At 36.0% G+C, this 18732-nt stretch overlaps 2 protein-coding genes across 2 annotated transcripts in view; one reads left to right on the top strand and one right to left on the bottom strand.

The window, feature by feature from the left end:
- LOC130656706 (vacuolar protein sorting-associated protein 54-like) overlaps positions 1-18732 on the bottom strand; it is a 70431-nt gene that overhangs the window by 46269 nt on the left and 5430 nt on the right. The window contains exons 2-3 of the mRNA XM_057459616.1: positions 10220-10526; positions 9604-9926 (exon numbers count right to left, since the gene is read on the bottom strand). Of these exons, the coding sequence (XP_057315599.1) occupies positions 9604-9926; positions 10220-10478 (582 nt within the window). The 5' untranslated portion in view covers positions 10479-10526. The remainder of the gene's footprint in view (positions 1-9603; positions 9927-10219; positions 10527-18732) is intronic.
- On the top strand, positions 1812-14229 carry LOC130656708 (uncharacterized). Its single transcript, XM_057459617.1, has 2 exons — positions 1812-3762; positions 13154-14229. The coding sequence occupies exons 1-2, from the start codon at positions 2004-2006 to the stop codon at positions 14227-14229; spliced, it is 2835 nt and encodes a 944-aa protein (XP_057315600.1). The 5' UTR covers positions 1812-2003.

The raw sequence follows: 18732 nt of genomic DNA, 5'->3' as shown, positions 1-18732 counted from the left end.
AACACCCACCAGTTATTGTTGGTACAGTATCTAAAATATAACACAACAATACAAATGTACAGTCTAACAATATGTCTAGTAAATCAATTGCGTTTTTGTTTCCTGTGAACCTTTTGATTTTTATAATTTCATAGTATTCGAATGCGTTTACTTTGTTTTGTTTTTTTAATTTTGGTATATCCTCGATGTTTACAGGGAACTGAATATTATCAAGGTTTGATTTTTAATGCATTACTTGTATTTTGATGGTGTTTGTGAGTCTTTGTTTTGTGGTTGTAACGCTGATAGTATGCGTACATGAAACATTTGTTGTCAGTGTTCTTGACGTTTATTATAGATCCTTTTGCTCTTATTTTTTGTGGTAAATGGATAAGTTAATTCGATGCTGTATATTGATCTCGGTTTTTTTCCATGAATTAATTACTTTTTTCAGTTCTTTGATTAGCTCTATGTGATATTTATCCTCTATTATAAAAGGTTTTATTGCAGACCAGACAGTGTTTATGTTCTCTGGTACGACAATGTTTTTAAGTGTTGATTTTGCTACATGTTTTATTTCATCAACCTAAAATATTTTAATTCAAGCACAGTTTTTTATTATAGAAATGTCATTATTCTCCCTATTTTATATTGAATTGGAATGGTTAAATTTTCTTGTTGACAGGGTAGACGAATCCAAAACTCTAAGAATTGTGAGTGGGTGGGGTGTAGGGGAAACAGATTCTAGCATTCTGATAAGATTGTGGAATTATGGAATCCAATCAGGTGGGGGGGGGGGGGGGGGGGAGAAGAGAGGAGAAGGGTAAAATGTGTTCGATTCGCCCAATCTATTCTATTAAAAGTGTAGTACGACTATACATATGTGCAGCAGGATTTACCTCTACTAGGCGACATGGTTTACCTGTATGAGCTAAGTGCTCAGCCCGGTTTCAAGACTTATTTTTGAACTTTCACTGCGAACATTTTAAGCTACTTCAATTTTATTAGTTGTTCTATGGGCGAAGTCGATAGTTAGCTTACAGTCAGTCGGTCAGCGAAATAAAAATAATTTTATCAAGAATGTATGGTCGGAACAACAACAAAAAAAATAATTAAAAAAAAGGAAGGAGGAAGGTGTTACGACAACCATTTCTTTCTATTTATTTTTGCATAACGCAGCCAGTTTATATTTTTTAGTTGCGAAGGAAAAAAAATAGTTCCCAAGATGAAAAGATAAAAATACTTTCATCCTCCAAAACTTGTTTTTAAAAGTTATGCAGCAAGAATTTTTCTTGTTTTGTTTTGAAAGTTATGCAGCAAAAAATTTTCTTGTGTTTTTTTCAAAGTTATACAGCAAGAATTATTCTTGTGCTGTTTTAAAAGTTGTACAAAATATATACTTGTATTACTTTGCAAGTTATACTTGTGCTGTTTTGAAACTTATACAGCAAGTTATTCTTCTGCTACTTAAAAACAAACAATTTTAATGTATTTTTTAATGTTTTTTGTGCAGTTTAATAGGAAAATCTAAGTTTAGGTGCAACTTCTTTTTACGGACTATGGTTTAGTTGACAATATTAAAAGTCTTTCGCAGCATTAAAATCATTTATTTAAAATTCATAACGGAGAAGGGTGTTACGACAAGCTTATTCTACCTTGTTTTATTATTTTTTGCTAAATGTGATGCTTGCTAGGAAAATCGACCACTTCTCTTTCCGTATTTAAAAATACGAAATACGGAAATTTCGTATTAAAAAATACTCGTATTTTTAAAGGGGAATTAAGCCTCAAACTTAAATAGCATTATTTCGGTTAACATCATTTCTTGGGTGAAGGGTCTCCTTAAGAGACAAGAGAGGAGTTGAACGTCCTCCACCATACCTTAGTTTAAAGGGGCGATTGTGGAAGTCCCATGAAATGCCACATAGTGATGGTGTCACTTTAAAAAACACCCAGTCCGGTCTGTGAACGGTTGGCGCTAGGAAGGGCATCCAGCTGTAAAACAATGCTAAAACTCTTTATTAATGGCCGTAAGAATAGTTGATCAGACAAACTGCGTAAACGGGGCTGGAACTCTAAGGAGTGAAGGTGTCGCGCACGGTAGGACAGATGTCAGATGTGAGCATCGTCAGACCGTTACCCAGCTATCACATCACAAGGTAGATAACACTAGGTTGAGGATGGCTAGTGTAAATGTTGGTACTCTGAGAGGTAGAGCAGGTGAAGTAGTTGAAATGTTAGAACGTAGATCTGTTGATATGTGTTGTGTTCAGGAAGTTAGGTGGAGAGGAGCTTCAGTGAGATTTGTGGAAGGTAGGAGGGCAAGGTATAAGCTTTTTTGGATTGGTAATAGTGATGGATATGGAGGAGTTGGCATATTCATTGCGGAGAAGTGGGTAGAAAAAGTAATAGATGTTATGCGTGTTAATAGTCGTATTATAGTGATAAAGTTTTTGATAGGTAATAGGATTGTCACTTTTCTGTCAGTTTATGCTCCACAGTGTGGACTCAGTGAGGAAGATAAAGATAAGTTTTATGATGAGTTAATAGCAGTCACATCAAAGTTTGGAGACACTGAACTTGTCATGGTGGGCGGCGACTTTAATGGTCATGTTGGGAAGTCATCTGAAGGTTATAGAGGTGTGCATGGAGGCTATGGATTTGGGAGCAGAAATAAGGAAGGGGAGAGATTGCTTGAGTTTGGAATGGCAACAGACATGGTGGTTTGCAACACATCATTCAGTAAGAGACAGAGTAGGCTGATAACATATGAGTCAGGTGGTTGTAAGACACAGATAGATTACTTTTTGGTTAGAAAGTCAGACAAGAAAGTGGTGAAGGACGTGAAAGTTATATCGGGGGAAGAGTGTGTTTCCCAGCATAGGTTGCTGGTTTGTGATATCATCTTGAAGAGTGTCAGAGAAGCCAAGAGAAAGTACAGGCCCCGTCGAAAAGTCTGGAAGCTGAAGGAAGAGATTGTAGCAAGACAATTTAGTGCAAAAGTTCAGCAGTTAGCCTACAATAGTCAATGTGATAGTGACAATGTTGAAAGTACTTGGACTACTCTGAAGAATTGTCTTCTAGAAGCTTCTAATGATACCTGTGGGTGGACGAAAGGACCAGCTAGACATAGACAGACCTGGTGGTGGAATAATGAGGTTGACCAGTGTATAAAGGAAAAGAGGAAACTTTGGAAAGAGTGGAAGTCAGGTGGTAGTAAAAATATTTACTTAGAAGCTAAGCGTCGGGCTCGTACAGCAGTGTATAAGGCAAAATCAGAAGCAGAGAGAAACAGATTTGCAGATGTGTTAAGAAGGGAAGACCAGCGCAATGAGGTATTCAAGATAGCAAAGCAAATGAAGAAGACTAATCAAGATATTGTAGGTGAGAAGTGTATACGTAATGATGAAGGTGTTTTGGCTAGCACAGAGGAGGAGAAAAGGGTAGCTTGGAAGAATCATTATCAGAGGTTGCTTAACACTGAGTTTGATTGGGACGAGGATAATTTGTCTGATGATGATGTCGTAGAAGGGCCAGCCATGCAGATCAAGACAGAATGGGTAGTGGAGGCTATTAGGAAAATGAAGATTGGCAAGGCTGCAGGAGTATCAGGTATTGTTGCAGAGATGGTAAAAGCATCTGGATATATTGGAGTTGAGCTTATTACAAGTCTTGCTAACCAGATTATAAAGGATGGTGCTATTCCGAGTGAGTGGCAGTCGAGTGTAATAGTGAATTGTTTCAAGGGCAAGGGTGATGCATTAGAAAGGGGTAACTATAGAGGTTTGAAGTTGGTTGATCAAGTAATGAAAGTTATTGAAAGAGTGATTGATAAGTTACTTAGAGAAAGAATTGATATAGATAAGATGCAATTTGGTTTTGTTCCAGGGCGTGGCACTACAGATGCAATATTTTTACTCAGACAGCTTCAGGAAAAGTATTTAGGAAAGAGAAAGAATCTCTATTTTGCCTTTGTAGATTTAGAGAAAGCTTTTGATAGAGTGCCACGTAAAGTTATTTGGTGGGCTATGAGAAAATTAGGTGTGGATGAGTGGCTAGTTACGATGGTTCAGTCTATGTACAGCAATGCTAGAAGTCGTGTCAGGATTAACGATTCACTTAGTGATGAATTTAGTGTAAATGTTGGTGTACATCAGGGTTCTGTACTTAGTCCTTTGTTGTTTATTCTAGTCTTAGAAGCGCTGTCGATGGAGTTCAGAACAGGTTGCCCATGGGAGTTATTGTATGCAGATGATTTGGTTCTCATAGCAGAGTCGATGGAAGAATTAGTTGAAAAGTTTGAGAAGTGGAAGAAAGGACTAGAAGAGAAAGGGCTGAAGGTAAACACAGCAAAGTCTAAAGTCATGATAAGTAGCATTGCAGCCAAGTGTGACCTTGTAGTTGGAAAGTGGCCTTGTGGAGTTTGCAGGAAAGGGGTTGGTAGTAACTCAATTTTTTGTCAGACTTGCAAGCATTGGGTACATAAGAAGTGCAGTAGTATTAGTGGAAGGTTAAGAGCTGGCATACAGTTTGTATGCAAGCGTTGCAAAGGTGAGATTATAGAGAATGAAGTATTTCCAGCTTTAATGATGTACAACAGTGGCTCGTTAGAGATAGTTAAGAACTTCTGTTACTTAGGTGATATGTTGGGCAGTGAAGGGGGTGTTGGAAGAAGTGTTACTTGCAGGATAGGTTCTGCTTGGAAAAAGTTTAGAGAGTTACTTCCTTTATTGACTAGCAGAGTCCTGTCAATTGAGGTAAAAGGTAGGTTGTATGAGGCCTGTGTAAGAAGTGTTATGTTGTACGGTAGTGAGACATGGGCAGTGAAGCAGGAAGATCTTGACCGTTTAGAAAGGAATGATATGAGAATGGTTAGGTGGATGTGTAATGCCAGTCTGAGAGACAGAAAGAGTTCAGATGAGCTAAGAAGCAGGCTAAGTCTCTGTAGAATTAAAGATGTTATCCAGATAAGAAGATTGAATTGGCTGGGGCACTTGGAAAGAATGGAGGAGGATAATTGGGTAAGAAAGTGTAGAGACTTGATAGTTCCTGGGGCAAAGCCCAGAGGCAGACCGAGAAAGACTTGGCAGGAGGTTATAAGGACAGACTTGATAGAGAGGAAGTTGAGTTTAGATCTAACACAGTCTAGATCAGATTGGAAGAGGGTCATTAATATACCCCGTCCAGCCCATGCTAGCATGGAAAACGGACGTTAAGCCGAGAATGATGATTATGTTCATTTCTTAAATTCAGTTTAAAATTTTGAAAAATAAATATTATTTGGATTGATTTTAATATAAAAGTTTCCCCTTCTATGAGCGAACGGTAAGTGCCATTTAAATTTTTTGAGGCCACGGATGATTCTGGAGACTGTTATATTGTGACGTATCTTACGCTGAAGAAGCATAAGCTTGCGCTGAGCGCAAGTAGCGAGACATGGAAAAATTAAGCTCCTGCTCTGACTCCCCTATTTCTAGAATATTCAGGTGACTCTAGTGAAATATCAGTAACAGGATGTTACATGAATAGCCTGAATACTCCAAACCAGAACTTGAAAAAGTTACTTATGAATCTAGTGATAGCGAAGAAAAAGACGAATTGATTTCAAGCAGACTTGAAAATTTGCATTGGTGTACCTGTACATGTTGCCTTATTTTCAATTCCTTCACTCTTGTGCAATACAAGTGTTGCCAAGAATTTTCTAATTTATTGAATAACAAGTTGAATAATAACATAATAAAAATAATAAGTGCATCACAATGCACAGGGATTTTGAAATTTTATGTTTGAACGGCACAGTGTTAGAGATAGCCAGCATACGACATCGACGATACCAGAAAAATATAACAAAACTCTCCACATATACTAATACTTCCCGTAAATATTTTCAAAGACCATATTTCTCATAATCACACCAAAACATTCTTCGTATCTTCTTATTTTCTCACTTTTCGCTTTATAATCTTACAGGTCCACGCGCTATGAAAATACACACCATCGCAGATTATTTAATTAAATTAAAAATAATGTCATTCCTTGAATATCAAATAAAAAAGGAGAAGAGCCTATGTGCCTAAAATAACAATTTGTTTCAAAGAAGTTTTGATGAATGAATAATTTTAATAATTTTATTCTAGTTTACACTGTAACTTAAACTTTGATTCCTTGTACGGAAATGAGGTACACCAGTTACTGACAGTACATGGCGTGGGTACATTATTATGAAAGGCTTGGAAAAGGATGTGGCATGGTGATTCCAGCTTGTTTTGTGCGAAAAATAAAGGAAGAATTTCCTGATCCAAATGGAAAGTATACTGGTTTCAAAGAATTTGTTGATATGTAACAGGACTTAGCCTTTTCAAACAAATAATAACAACAACGAAAAAGCGAAATAAAGTACAACGGACCAGAGTTATTTTTTTTGAATCGTTACGTTTGTTCACATTGTGTAAACAACTTTAAGAAAGACGAAGAGATCAAAAAATTGAAATGAGCGTAAAATACGTCATAGATCTCCATCACAGATATTATTTTGATTTTAACATGGAGATTACTGTTGTCAACTTTAATGCTAGGAAAGGGATGTAAATTCAAAGAATTTCAATTATTTTTTTATACCATCAAAATATGTAGTGTTTGTAAAAGATATTTCCGAAGAAAAAAAATTTGGGCCTAATTCCCCTTAAAAAATATGAAATACGAATTTCGTATATTTTAAAAATAAAAAATACAAAATTCAATTTTTAAACATAGAACATACAAAATTCTAATTTTAAAAATAGAATTTCGTATTTTTAGAAATGTTACATGTATCAAGTGAGTGGTTGAATAAATTGAATAGAACAATTACTCAATTTTACAAGTTTGTTCTTAATAGGTTTTTAATTGGCTCAATGATTTTACAGGGACGTTTTCTCGTCATTTTAGAAAAAAATAAGGCAATTTTGAAGCTTCACAGGAACGTTTACTCGTCACTTTATAGTGAAATACGGCAATGTTGAAGCTTCGCAGGGACGTTTACTCGTCATTTTAGAAAGAAATACGGCAACTTTGAAGCTTCGCAGCAGGGATGTTTTCTCCTTATTTTAGAATGATATACGACAATTTTGAAGCTTTCCAGGGACGTTTTTTTGTCATTTTAGAATGAAATACGGCAACTTTAAAGCTTCGCAGGGATGTTTTCTGGACATAAGTGAAAAATAAGATTAACCCTAACCAGACTACTTTTTTTATGTCTTTGTTTTTAAAACTACAGCATAATTTTAGAAATACACGTATTTTTTAATATGAATTTCGTATTTTTAAAAATATGAAATTCGTATTTAAAAATATGCTTATTTTTTAATACGCAATTTGTATTTTTGAAAATACAAAATACGGAATTCTATTGTTTTAAAAATATGAATTATTCTAGATCGATTGATTATTCTAGAGAGAATTACAAATGGTCCTAGAGAACATCACAAATAGTTTTGCTGTATTAGTTTAGCTAGCGTAATTTTAAAAATATATATTAATCATAACAAAGGAGGGTGTTATGACAATAATCTGTCTTGCTTTTCATTTGTATTATAACTATTTTAGCGAAAGTAGCTAATTTTTGTTATAAATTTAAACTTCTATGTAACCTCGTAACTATTTTTGTGATTACAAAATTAGCGCATCATGCAATTTAGTTTAATCGCAACAAATTACCATGAACAAGGAAATCAACTTCCGTGGCCTTACCAATGGTGGTCCCAAAAATGTTATTGATTCACCTTGTTTAGTATAATTGTAGATGGACATTCAAGCAACAAAAGATAATATCATTGATTATCTTCTATGTTTATTATATTTTCACGAAATGGGATGAGAAAATGTTGTTGTTTTTTTCATTTGTTTTTCTTTAAAACTTTTTGCTTGATATTATTATTTTTTTGTTTTCGTGAAAATTAGGGTCGGTCGAGCCTGTAGAACAACTAATTAAGTTGGAGTCACCTTATAAAATAAAATGAAAATGGTTGGCTAACTGTTTTTGCTATGACAGGGTGACAAGAGGTTGTAAAGTGTTTTTATTTCAGTAAAAGTTATGGGAAAGTTATTTTTTGGAAAATATATTATGCCGGAAACACCATGATGTTGTGCGCGCTTCACTCGATATGTAGCACAATTTACGGTTGTTATTAATCCCTCCTCTGCTGGGTAACACAGTTCCTTGTGGCTTAACCCGGCGTTTTAACACCGGATACCCTGACTAGTCTATATTTTATACTCCCTGATGTTTGTCTGTCTGTGACCCAATTTAAACACGCCATTATTATTGTGGTCACGTTAACAACCCCTGTCCAAGTAAATTTTATTACTTTATGTCAACAGGCAGTCAAGGATAAAATAATAAGCAATGCAGGAAATATATATGACGGGCATCACCTTGTGGAATTTTTCAGGGGCTAATGACTAGTTTAAAATATTCTGTAATCCAACACATGTCTAATACAGGCCTCCCACAGTCAGTTGAGCAAAATAATACAAGAATACAGGACAGAAAATGGTTTAAAAAATGGACAATACAGTACAAAAATTTACAAAAATACAGAATTTAGTGTGAAAATAAAGGACATTCTTGACAATTCCAAGAAATAAATGCAAAAATTTCCTAAATTTAAGTAACGTAAGTAACAAACCATGGAGGCACAGAGCAGCGTTGATGTTAGACAGGATACCTGTCTCTCTTTTCTGCTTTCGCACTTCGATGTCTGTCCTGCTTTTGTAACCCTGCTTATTTTAGCGCGCTATCGCAAAAGGGAAAAATGATGAGTTTAATTTACTAGACTACGTTGATGTTTACGCTACATATTGGAAGAATATCATAAAAACAAACTTTAATTAGACAGTAAATTCTGCCTCTCTCTGTATCGTGGGATAAATTAAAGTATTGATTTTTTAATATCTTTTAATAAAAATATATCCATCTACTGAGTAAACCTCGTCCCCAAGGATTGTTGAGAACAAGGTTGGCAAAACTCACTTGGGCATCATACGCCGCCTAGGTCGACAGGTTATAGATCAGTAATTTTTACAACCTGTTTGTTGAAATAAATTCTTTTAAATTTGAAATAAAAGAAATCATGCACACACCTGCTGCTAATATCTTATTTTTTGTTTTATTGCTTAGACGGCTAGAATATCATGTTGAATTATGTTTTTTAAACAAAAACAAATCATTCGTACAGAGATCGATGTGGAAAGTACATTGGATTTTTTTAACTTTGCTGCCACAGTATATTAATTGTTTTTGCCTATGAAAGTCATTAATAATAGCAAGTGAAAGTCATTAAATTGTGAGCGCTACTGAAATACTACGTAATAGGGTCACATGTCACTAAAAAGGACTGGAGCTAGTCTGAAATTTTTAACAAACAAGAAGATTGAAGTGGCCATCAAGGTGACAAGAAAAACAAATATTTAAAAAACGGTATCTGGGGTTACATGAACTTTTAAGAAAAAGTGAATATGTCATTGGGAATAACTTATGAAAACCTTTCAGGTAAGTCCAACTTGTAAAAGTACCTCGGGAACCCTTTAAGGCACATTTTAAGAACTAAAATTTTTTTACAGATTTTTTACAGAACATATACTTACTATCTCATATCTTTTCCAGTAATCTGCAAAATACTCCCTAGGTGTGTTTGGAAGTAAAGTCAGTGGTACAACACCTTGAGGAACAAATGATTCACCCCATATTCTGGTAAAGAAATCACTCTCCCTTGTACTCCTCCTAGGGTCATTCAGAACGGATGACAAATTTTGACAGGGGTGCTGCGTCCAACTAGTTTTGTCACTTCCAGTTAAATTGTCATCTTTATAAGTAATAGTTAAATTGCTTCTTCCTTCTAATTTTGTTACTGGTGAAAATGGTGGTGAAGAATGCTCTGGAACTTTTAATTGTATATTCTTTGCTCTCCCTATATGTAAAAATCACAATGCAACTAAGAAACATTTAAAAAACATTAACAAAAAAGAGCATTGAACATCAGGTCATTGATATTCATACATTTTTTTTCAGAAAAATAAGATCATAACAATTCCATTATAAATGTGTTTTACTACTGAAAATAGATAAAACAGTGATGAAGATCCTCAATGGGATAAGGTTATAAACTCACCTAATTAATTTCCCTCTTCTACATGAAATTTCAGGCTGAGAAATCTCAGCAAAAAAAATCATGTAGAAGGCATATACAACTGAACTTCTTACCATTTAAAAATATATGAACTTTTTCAACATGATTAGCATAGTCCTTTTCATGAACACCTTCAACAGGTAGTGAGGGACAGACATTATTTCTGCCATATTTACAAATAAACGAGCCTCCCTCTTTAACACAATGAGCCATTCTGAGGTGACTTCTGAATTCTATAGCACTTGCAAAAATACGCTTCTGACCACAAAGCAAACAAAGTTTCCAAGGATTTTGTGCAACTGCATCTGCAGTTTGAAGCATAGATCCGCTCATTTTGTCTGCATTGTCAACAATTTAAGGAAATTTTCATTTTTAAGCATTCTAAAAAAAATTTACAAAATTTAGATTGTATGTAGTTGATAAGCCCATGAAAAGACTTAAGCAGAAGAACAAAAATGGAAAAAAAAACCTATTGCTATTGTATGATGACAGCGATTACCTCTTGTTTACGCTCTATTGTGTAGAGCTTGAAATGTGATCAAGAAAATGTATAGGATCAAACTGTTTAATTTGATTTAAATTTAAAAAACAGATACGTAAAATCATTTTTAATATTAAAAAAATAATAAATTCAGTTTAATTTCAATTCATTATAATTTAGCTTCACAATTCATTTCAAATTAATTTTAACTTGAAGCAATACGTCAAAACAACATTTTCCATAAGTGAAAACCACCTTTGTGTAAGTTCTCACTCTTCTCAAATGTGGTGCTCTTGTCGGAGTCATCAAGCTTCAGTGACGAGTTTGGTATACACTCTCCTCCCCTAGGTCATTTTTAAAGCATATCGAACAAGCGTACAATCAAAACAAACATGGTAGCAAGAAGAAAAGGAAGTCAAAGGTCGGGTTTAATTTGCTGTAGAAATGAAAAATAAAAGAATGGGAGAAAGTGGGAGAAAGAAAAAGGAAGAAGGAGCTAGAGCTGGTGCAAGTATTTAAGTTGAAAAGGATGACAGTGCAATGATTGTCAAGTACTGCCTCAGGAAAGTCAATAAAAAATGACAAAATAGGGCCACTGGAATTTGTCCCGTATGAATACAAAATTGTTTCACTGAAAAAAATCATGAAAGCTTGTCATTTTTACAGATGGCTTTCAGAATCAGAAATGGACTGTGATGTTCTTGTATAACAGAATGGATCTCAGTTGTCACACATCTCCAAGTCTCCAAGTTTTTTGGTAGTAAATAAATCATTCGCCATCTACTCATCTTACTTATGAATCAAGATGGAGATCTGACATAAACATAATCATACAAGTGTATCATCTCGCAATAGTGTTATGAGCAAGAAAATGCTTCAGTTTTATCAGAAAGTGCTGAGAAACTCAGAGTATATCCCAAAAGTCTGTCAATTTCAACAATGCTGAGACTTCAGGTCAGTAATCTCGAAAATAATGGACAAACCTTCAAAATTAAAGCTCTATAGTTTTAATGTAGTAGGCATGGCGTCAACCTAGTTAGGAGTATTGTACAATAGAGAAGGAACCTTTCGATCAAGGCAGTTTCAGAATAGTCGGGAAAGATAAGGAGGTTAAATAGAAAAAACGAGGTAGACGCCATCCTTTCGAAAATAGAAAGCCAAGAAAGTTTATGTGCCAAATGTGTCCAGATGCATGCCCTAGCCCTAAATTTTTCTGTCCAGTTAAGAAACAGTTTAACAGTAGAAGATTCAAATGAATTTGGTCAAACATTTTGTTACGGACATATCAAGTGGGGTAAAAATCTTGATAATGGTGAATTTGTAGTGGTTTAATATTAGGATTATATTTATGACGAGTTCACAAAATATATCAATACTGATGGACGACTTATTGAATATGTTGATGAAGTGCTCTTAAAAAAAAACAGAGTGTCTTGCAAATTTTTTACACCAAAAATCTATAGCAATCTGTTATTACTAGACATCCAAGGTTTTAGATAAGAACTTTACAACCCTGAGATTGCTACATCTGGAGATTCTAGTGATGAAAATGGCTTATGCTTCTGCATGAGTAATTTATCTACAAAAGCTTTTTTAAATATTATGATGATACATAAGTGCAATATGTTGATGAAGTGCTCTTAAAAAAAAACAGAGTGTCTTGCATATTTTTTACACCAAAAATCTATAGCAATCTGTTATTACTAGATATCCACCGGTGAAGGGTCTCCTTAGAGACAAGAGAGGAGTTGAACGTCCTCCACCATACCTTAGTTTAAAGGGGCGATTGTGGAAGTCCCATGAAATGCCACATAGTGATGGTGTCACTTTAAAAAACACCCAGTCCGGTCTGTGAACGGTTGGCGCTAGGAAGGGCATCCAGCTGTAAAACAATGCCAAAACTTTTTATTAATGGCCGTAAGAATAGTTACTCAGACAAACTGCGTAAACGGGGCTGGAACTCTAAGGAGTGAAGGTGTCGCGCACGGTAGGACAGATGTCAGATGTGAGCATCGTCAGACCGTTACCCAGCTATCACATCACAAGGTAGATAACACTAGGTTGAGGATGGCTAGTGTAAATGTTGGTACTCTGAGAGGTAGAGCAGGTGAAGTAGTTGAAATGTTAGAACGTAGATCTGTTGATATGTGTTGTGTTCAGGAAGTTAGGTGGAGAGGAGCTTCAGTGAGATTTGTGGAAGGTAGGAGGGCAAGGTATAAGCTTTTTTGGATTGGTAATAGTGATGGATATGGAGGAGTTGGCATATTCGTTGCAGAGAAGTGGGTAGAAAAAGTAATAGATGTTATGCGTGTTAATAGTCGTATTATAGTGATAAAGTTTTTAATAGGTAATAGGATTGTCACTTTTCTGTCAGTTTATGCTCCACAGTGTGGACTCAGTGAGGAAGATAAAGATAAGTTTTATGATGAGTTAATAGCAGTCACATCAAAGTTTGGAGACACTGAACTTGTCATGGTGGGCGGCGACTTTAATGGTCATGTTGGGAAGTCATCTGAAGGTTATAGAGGTGTGCATGGAGGCTATGGATTTGGGAGCAGAAATAAGGAAGGGGAGAGATTGCTTGAGTTTGGAATGGCAACGGACATGGTGGTTTGCAACACATCATTCAGTAAGAGACAGAGTAGGCTGATAACATATGAGTCAGGTGGTTGTAAGACACAGATAGATTACTTTTTGGTTAGAAAGTCAGACAAGAAAGTGGTGAAGGACGTGAAAGTTATATCCGGGGAAGAGTGTGTTTCCCAGCATAGGTTGCTGGTTTGTGATATTATCTTGAAGAGTGTCAGAGAAGCCAAGGGAAAGTACAGGCCCCGTCGAAAAGTCTGGAAGCTGAAGGAAGAGATTGTAGCAAGACAATTTAGTGCAAAAGTTCAGCAGTTAGCCTACAATAGTCAATGTGATAGTGACAATGTTGAAAGTACTTGGACTACTTTGAAGAATTGTCTTCTAGAAGCTTCTGATGATACCTGTGGGTGGACGAAAGGACCAGCTAGACATAGACAGACCTGGTGGTGGAATAATGAGGTTGACCAGTGTATAAAGGAAAAGAGGAAACTTTGGAAAGAGTGGAAGTCAGGTGGTAGTAAAAATATTTACTTAGAAGCTAAGCGTCGGGCTCGTACAGCAGTGTATAAGGCAAAATCAGAAGCAGAGAGAAACAAATTTGCAGATGTGTTAAGAAGGGAAGACCAGCGCAATGAGGTATTCAAGATAGCAAAGCAAATGAAGAAGACTAATCAAGATATTGTAGGTGAGAAGTGTATACGTAATGATGAAGGTGTTTTGGCTAGCACAGAGGAGGAGAAAAGGGTAGCTTGGAAGAATCATTATCAGAGGTTGCTTAACACTGAGTTTGATTGGGACGAGGATAATTTGTCTGATGATGATGTCGTAGAAGGGCCAGCCATGCAGATCAAGACAGAATGGGTAGTGGAGGCTATTAGGAAAATGAAGATTGGCAAGGCTGCAGGAGTATCAGGTATTGTTGCAGAGATGGTAAAAGCATCTGGATATATTGGAGTTGAGCTTATTACAAGTCTTGCTAACCAGATTATAAAGGATGGTGCTATTCCGAGTGAGTGACAGTCGAGTGTAATAGTGAATTGTTTCAAGGGCAAGGGTGATGCATTAGAAAGGGGTAACTATAGAGGTTTGAAGTTGGTTGATCAAGTAATGAAAGTTATTGAAAGAGTGATTGATAAGTTACTTAGAGAAAGAATTGATATAGATAAGATGCAATTTAGTTTTGTTCCAGGGCGTGGCACTACAGATGCAATATTTTTACTCAGACAGCTTCAGGAAAAGTATTTAGGAAAGAGAAAGAATCTCTATTTTGCCTTTGTAGATTTAGAGAAAGCTTTTGATAGAGTGCCACGTAAAGTTATTTGGTGGGCTATGAGAAAATTAGGTGTGGATGAATGGCTAGTTACGATGGTTCAGTCTATGTACAGCAATGCTAGAAGTCGTGTCAGGATTAACGATTCACTTAGTGATGAATTTAGTGTAAATGTTGGTGTACATCAGGGTTCTGTACTTAGTCCTTTGTTGTTTATTCTAGTCTTAGAAGCGCTGTCGATGGAGTTCAGAACAGGTTGCCCATGGGAGTTATTGTATGCAGATGATTTGGTTCTCATAGCAGAGTCGATGGAAGAATTAGTTGAAAAGTTTGAGAAGTGGAAGAAAGGACTAGAAGAGAAAGGGCTGAAGGTAAACACAGCAAAGTCTAAAGTCATGATAAGTAGCATTGCAGCCAAGTGTGACCTTGTAGTTGGAAAGTGGCCTTGTGGAGTTTGCAGGAAAGGGGTTGGTAGTAACTCAATTTTTTGTCAGACTTGCAAGCATTGGGTACATAAGAAGTGCAGTAGTATTAGTGGAAGGTTAAGAGCTGGCATACAGTTTGTATGCAAGCCTTGCAAAGGTGAGATTATAGAGAATGAAGTATTTCCAGCTTTAATGATGTACAACAGTGGCTCGTTAGAGATAGTTAAGAACTTCTGTTACTTAGGTGATATGTTGGGCAGTGAAGGGGGTGTTGGAAGAAGTGTTACTTGCAGGATAGGTTCTGCTTGGAAAAAGTTTAGAGAGTTACTTCCTTTATTGACTAGCAGAGTCCTGTCAATTGAGGTAAAAGGTAGGTTGTATGAGGCCTGTGTAAGAAGTGTTATGTTGTACGGTAGTGAGACATGGGCAGTGAAGCAGGAAGATCTTGACCGTTTAGAAAGGAATGATATGAGAATGGTTAGGTGGATGTGTAATGCCAGTCTGAGAGACAGAAAGAGTTCAGATGAGCTAAGAAGCAGGCTAAGTCTCTGTAGAATTAAAGATGTTATCCAGATAAGAAGATTGAATTGGCTGGGGCACTTGGAAAGAATGGAGGAGGATAATTGGGTAAGAAAGTGTAGAGACTTGATAGTTCCTGGGGCAAAGCCCAGAGGCAGACCGAGAAAGACTTGGCAGGAGGTTATAAGGACAGACTTGATAGAGAGGAAGTTGAGTTTAGATCTAACACAGTCTAGATCAGATTGGAAGAGGGTCATTAATATACCCCGTCCAACCCATGCTAGCATGGAAAACGGACGTTAAGCCGAGAATGATGATGATGATGATGATGATCCAAGGTTTTAGATAAGAACTTTACAACCCTGAGATTGCTACATCTGGAGATTCTAGTGATGAAAATGGCTTATGCTTCTGCATGAGTAATTTATCTACAAAAGCTTTTTTAAATTTTATGATGATACATAAGTGCAATAAATACTGTGGGCTGGCTAAACTAACACAGTTTGCATAATTTACATATAATGAAAAAATGGACACAGTTACATTGTATTTGTTGACCAGACCTGGTCATGAATAGGTGAGATCGTACACACACGTGCACGCCTCATTATACATATAAAAAAAACTTGAGAGTGTGATCCCTTGCACGCCTCAGGACCTGTGTGGAGAGCGATGCACAAAATAGAAAATCTACAGTTTGATTTTCGATGTTATAATGAAAATTATTTGCAGTTCATAAGACTTTAAATTTGTACCATTTCCAGGTCATGCATGTCACACGAACAAAGGAATGTTAATAATAAATAATAATAATGTACAGTCTTGGTCATGAATGGCGTGCGATCGCACGCGCACGCCTCCGCACACGCTATGTGAAATTCGGGCGTGCTCTTTATCACACACCTTGTTCTACTTCGTACACACGCCAAGCAGAACTGAGCTATTTTAGAGTAAACCCAGACTTTACCCAATACATAATTGTTCTTCCATGTTAAAATGTATCTCTAAAATGTATTTCTATTAAATACCCACCTTCATTAAAATTGCTGACGTGAGATACATTTCAAATGTTTTGCGTCTGTATTGCGTTGACAATATTTTTTTTGTTTTTTAGCTGGCAAAAAATTTCGTCATTAACCTTGTATTGCTCTCCTTAAGACGATGACAAATGGAAATGAAGTACAAGTCCTATTGACCTACCTTCCCGATGGTGTATTTCTTAAGTTAATAGTTCTGTCCCAACTAGCTCTCTATGTTTTAAGATAAACTGATTAGGAAGTAAGTTGTACACATGTTATTACCGAACTGAAGGTCAGGGCATAAGTTGAATATCGCAGAAGTAGCCGGTGACATGCTTCGAAAATGCTTGTCACAGGCACAGTTCAATGAAAAGCAAAACTGTACAGGAGACTCAATTGTTAGAGTCTTCGCAGAACATCTCTTCTCACAAAACCGAGGGCAGGGCTGACTTATTGCCTGCTGTGTCGTGTAGGAGACAGAACTTCTAGACTTCTTTTTAATACGATATACATTTTTTTCGATTATTATTACTACACATATTTGATTTCTCTTTCCCCTTTCAAATAGATTTTTTAAACTTTATTGAACATGTTTTTTCTTTGATATTATTACATTACAAGAACATTCGTCCGAAAGCTGTATTAAGGTACAGGACACCTAACCTCTCCCATGTTCTGGTTATATTTAACTTGCATGGGTGCGCACTCTTCTCGCAGTATTCTCTGTGACGATGAAGGTCGGACTGACTTGTGGCATGGTTCCAAATGGTCCTCCGTCTTTCGTTCGAGTCTCAGTGTAATGCACCAGCCGAGCATAAGAGTGTCAGCATGAAGGAAAGGGGCCGACTTTAATGTTCTCTATACCTTACGTTCTTCATAATAACACCATTCATTTAAATTTCACAACAAAATTACGTCGGCAATTTTTTTGCCAACTACTATGCTTCAAAAACCCTGCGCTGCCGCTCTCCTGAATGTAATAATTGCACGCCAAAATCATAAGCTAGGCGTGCGATACTGATCGCACGCCTGTATTAGTGTAGGCGTACGTACCACCATACGCGGGTGCAAATATTCATGACCAAGACTGATGTATATTTATAGTGGCAGTGCCCAGAATAATCTTTCAGCTTTTAGACAGCTATCAGATTTTTTCCACTAGGGGCCACTTTTGAGAATTATTATACATCAGAATTATTTAGTTGTGTTAAAAGAAAAGAAAAAGGTTAAAATATTTTATTGAGAATGTAAGAACTATACGAGACTATTTAATTTTCTGATATTATCTGGCAATCTATTCCAAAGCTTTGGAGATGAATATAAAAATTTTCTATTAAAACACCTTGCACCACTTCGATGGGAAACTAACATATTACTTGTAGATGATCTGGTGCTTTGACAATGGTTGCTTTTAATTAATGTTAGCTTATTGCTCAAATATGCAGGTGCAATCTCATGAACAGCTTTAAAAATGGAAATACTTTAGTTGAAATTAAATAGAGAGTTCAGATCTGAAGCATCTCTACCCAAGAAAGTGTTTATGTTAGAAAATAATTTATTCACCTTTTTTAAAGATGAGTTATTGGCATTACACCATGTTGGTGAACAATAATATAAATATGGCATGAAAAGAGCATTCATGAGTAATTGTTTTGTTTCATCGTTCAAGTATGAACTGATGTATCTTATTTTATTGAATTTATAATATGATTTACTAACAACACTTTTGATGTGACTTTTCCAACTCAGGTTACTATCAAAGATAACCCCCAGGTACTTCACCTTCTTTCTTGAAGTTAATTCAATGCCATCCTATGATATAATGATGTCTGTGCATGCTTTAAGTTTTGTTTTATTTCCAAAAAAGATCACTTCAGTTTTATCATTTTTAATGGTGACTTTATTAATGTAGATCCATTGCTTGACATTATTTAACTCAATTTCAAGTGCAGATTTAAGTTCAATAGGAGAATTACAGCTTTGAATAATTATTGTGTCATCTGCATACAGATGAAAGTAAGAGTTGTGAATTGCAGATTCTAAATCATTAATATAAACAAGAAACAATAACGGTCCAAGGACTGATCCTTGAGGGACTCCATAGGACTCCTTTGGTATCACATCTGACATTGTGTTGTTCACCAAGGTGATTTGGTGTCTATTAGAAAAGTAGACTCCAACCAATCAAAAGAACCATCTCGAAAACCATAACAGTATAACTTTTTTAAAAGAATTTATGGTCCACTGTATCAAAAGCCTTTTTAAAATCTACCAAAACTGCACCAAC

This window comes from Hydractinia symbiolongicarpus, chromosome 9 (genome assembly GCF_029227915.1).
Source record: "Hydractinia symbiolongicarpus strain clone_291-10 chromosome 9, HSymV2.1, whole genome shotgun sequence".
NCBI classification, from domain to species: domain Eukaryota; kingdom Metazoa; phylum Cnidaria; class Hydrozoa; order Anthoathecata; family Hydractiniidae; genus Hydractinia; species Hydractinia symbiolongicarpus.
The sequence above is the reverse complement of the archived record's forward strand: the minus strand, read 5'-3'. Positions and strand labels throughout refer to the sequence as shown.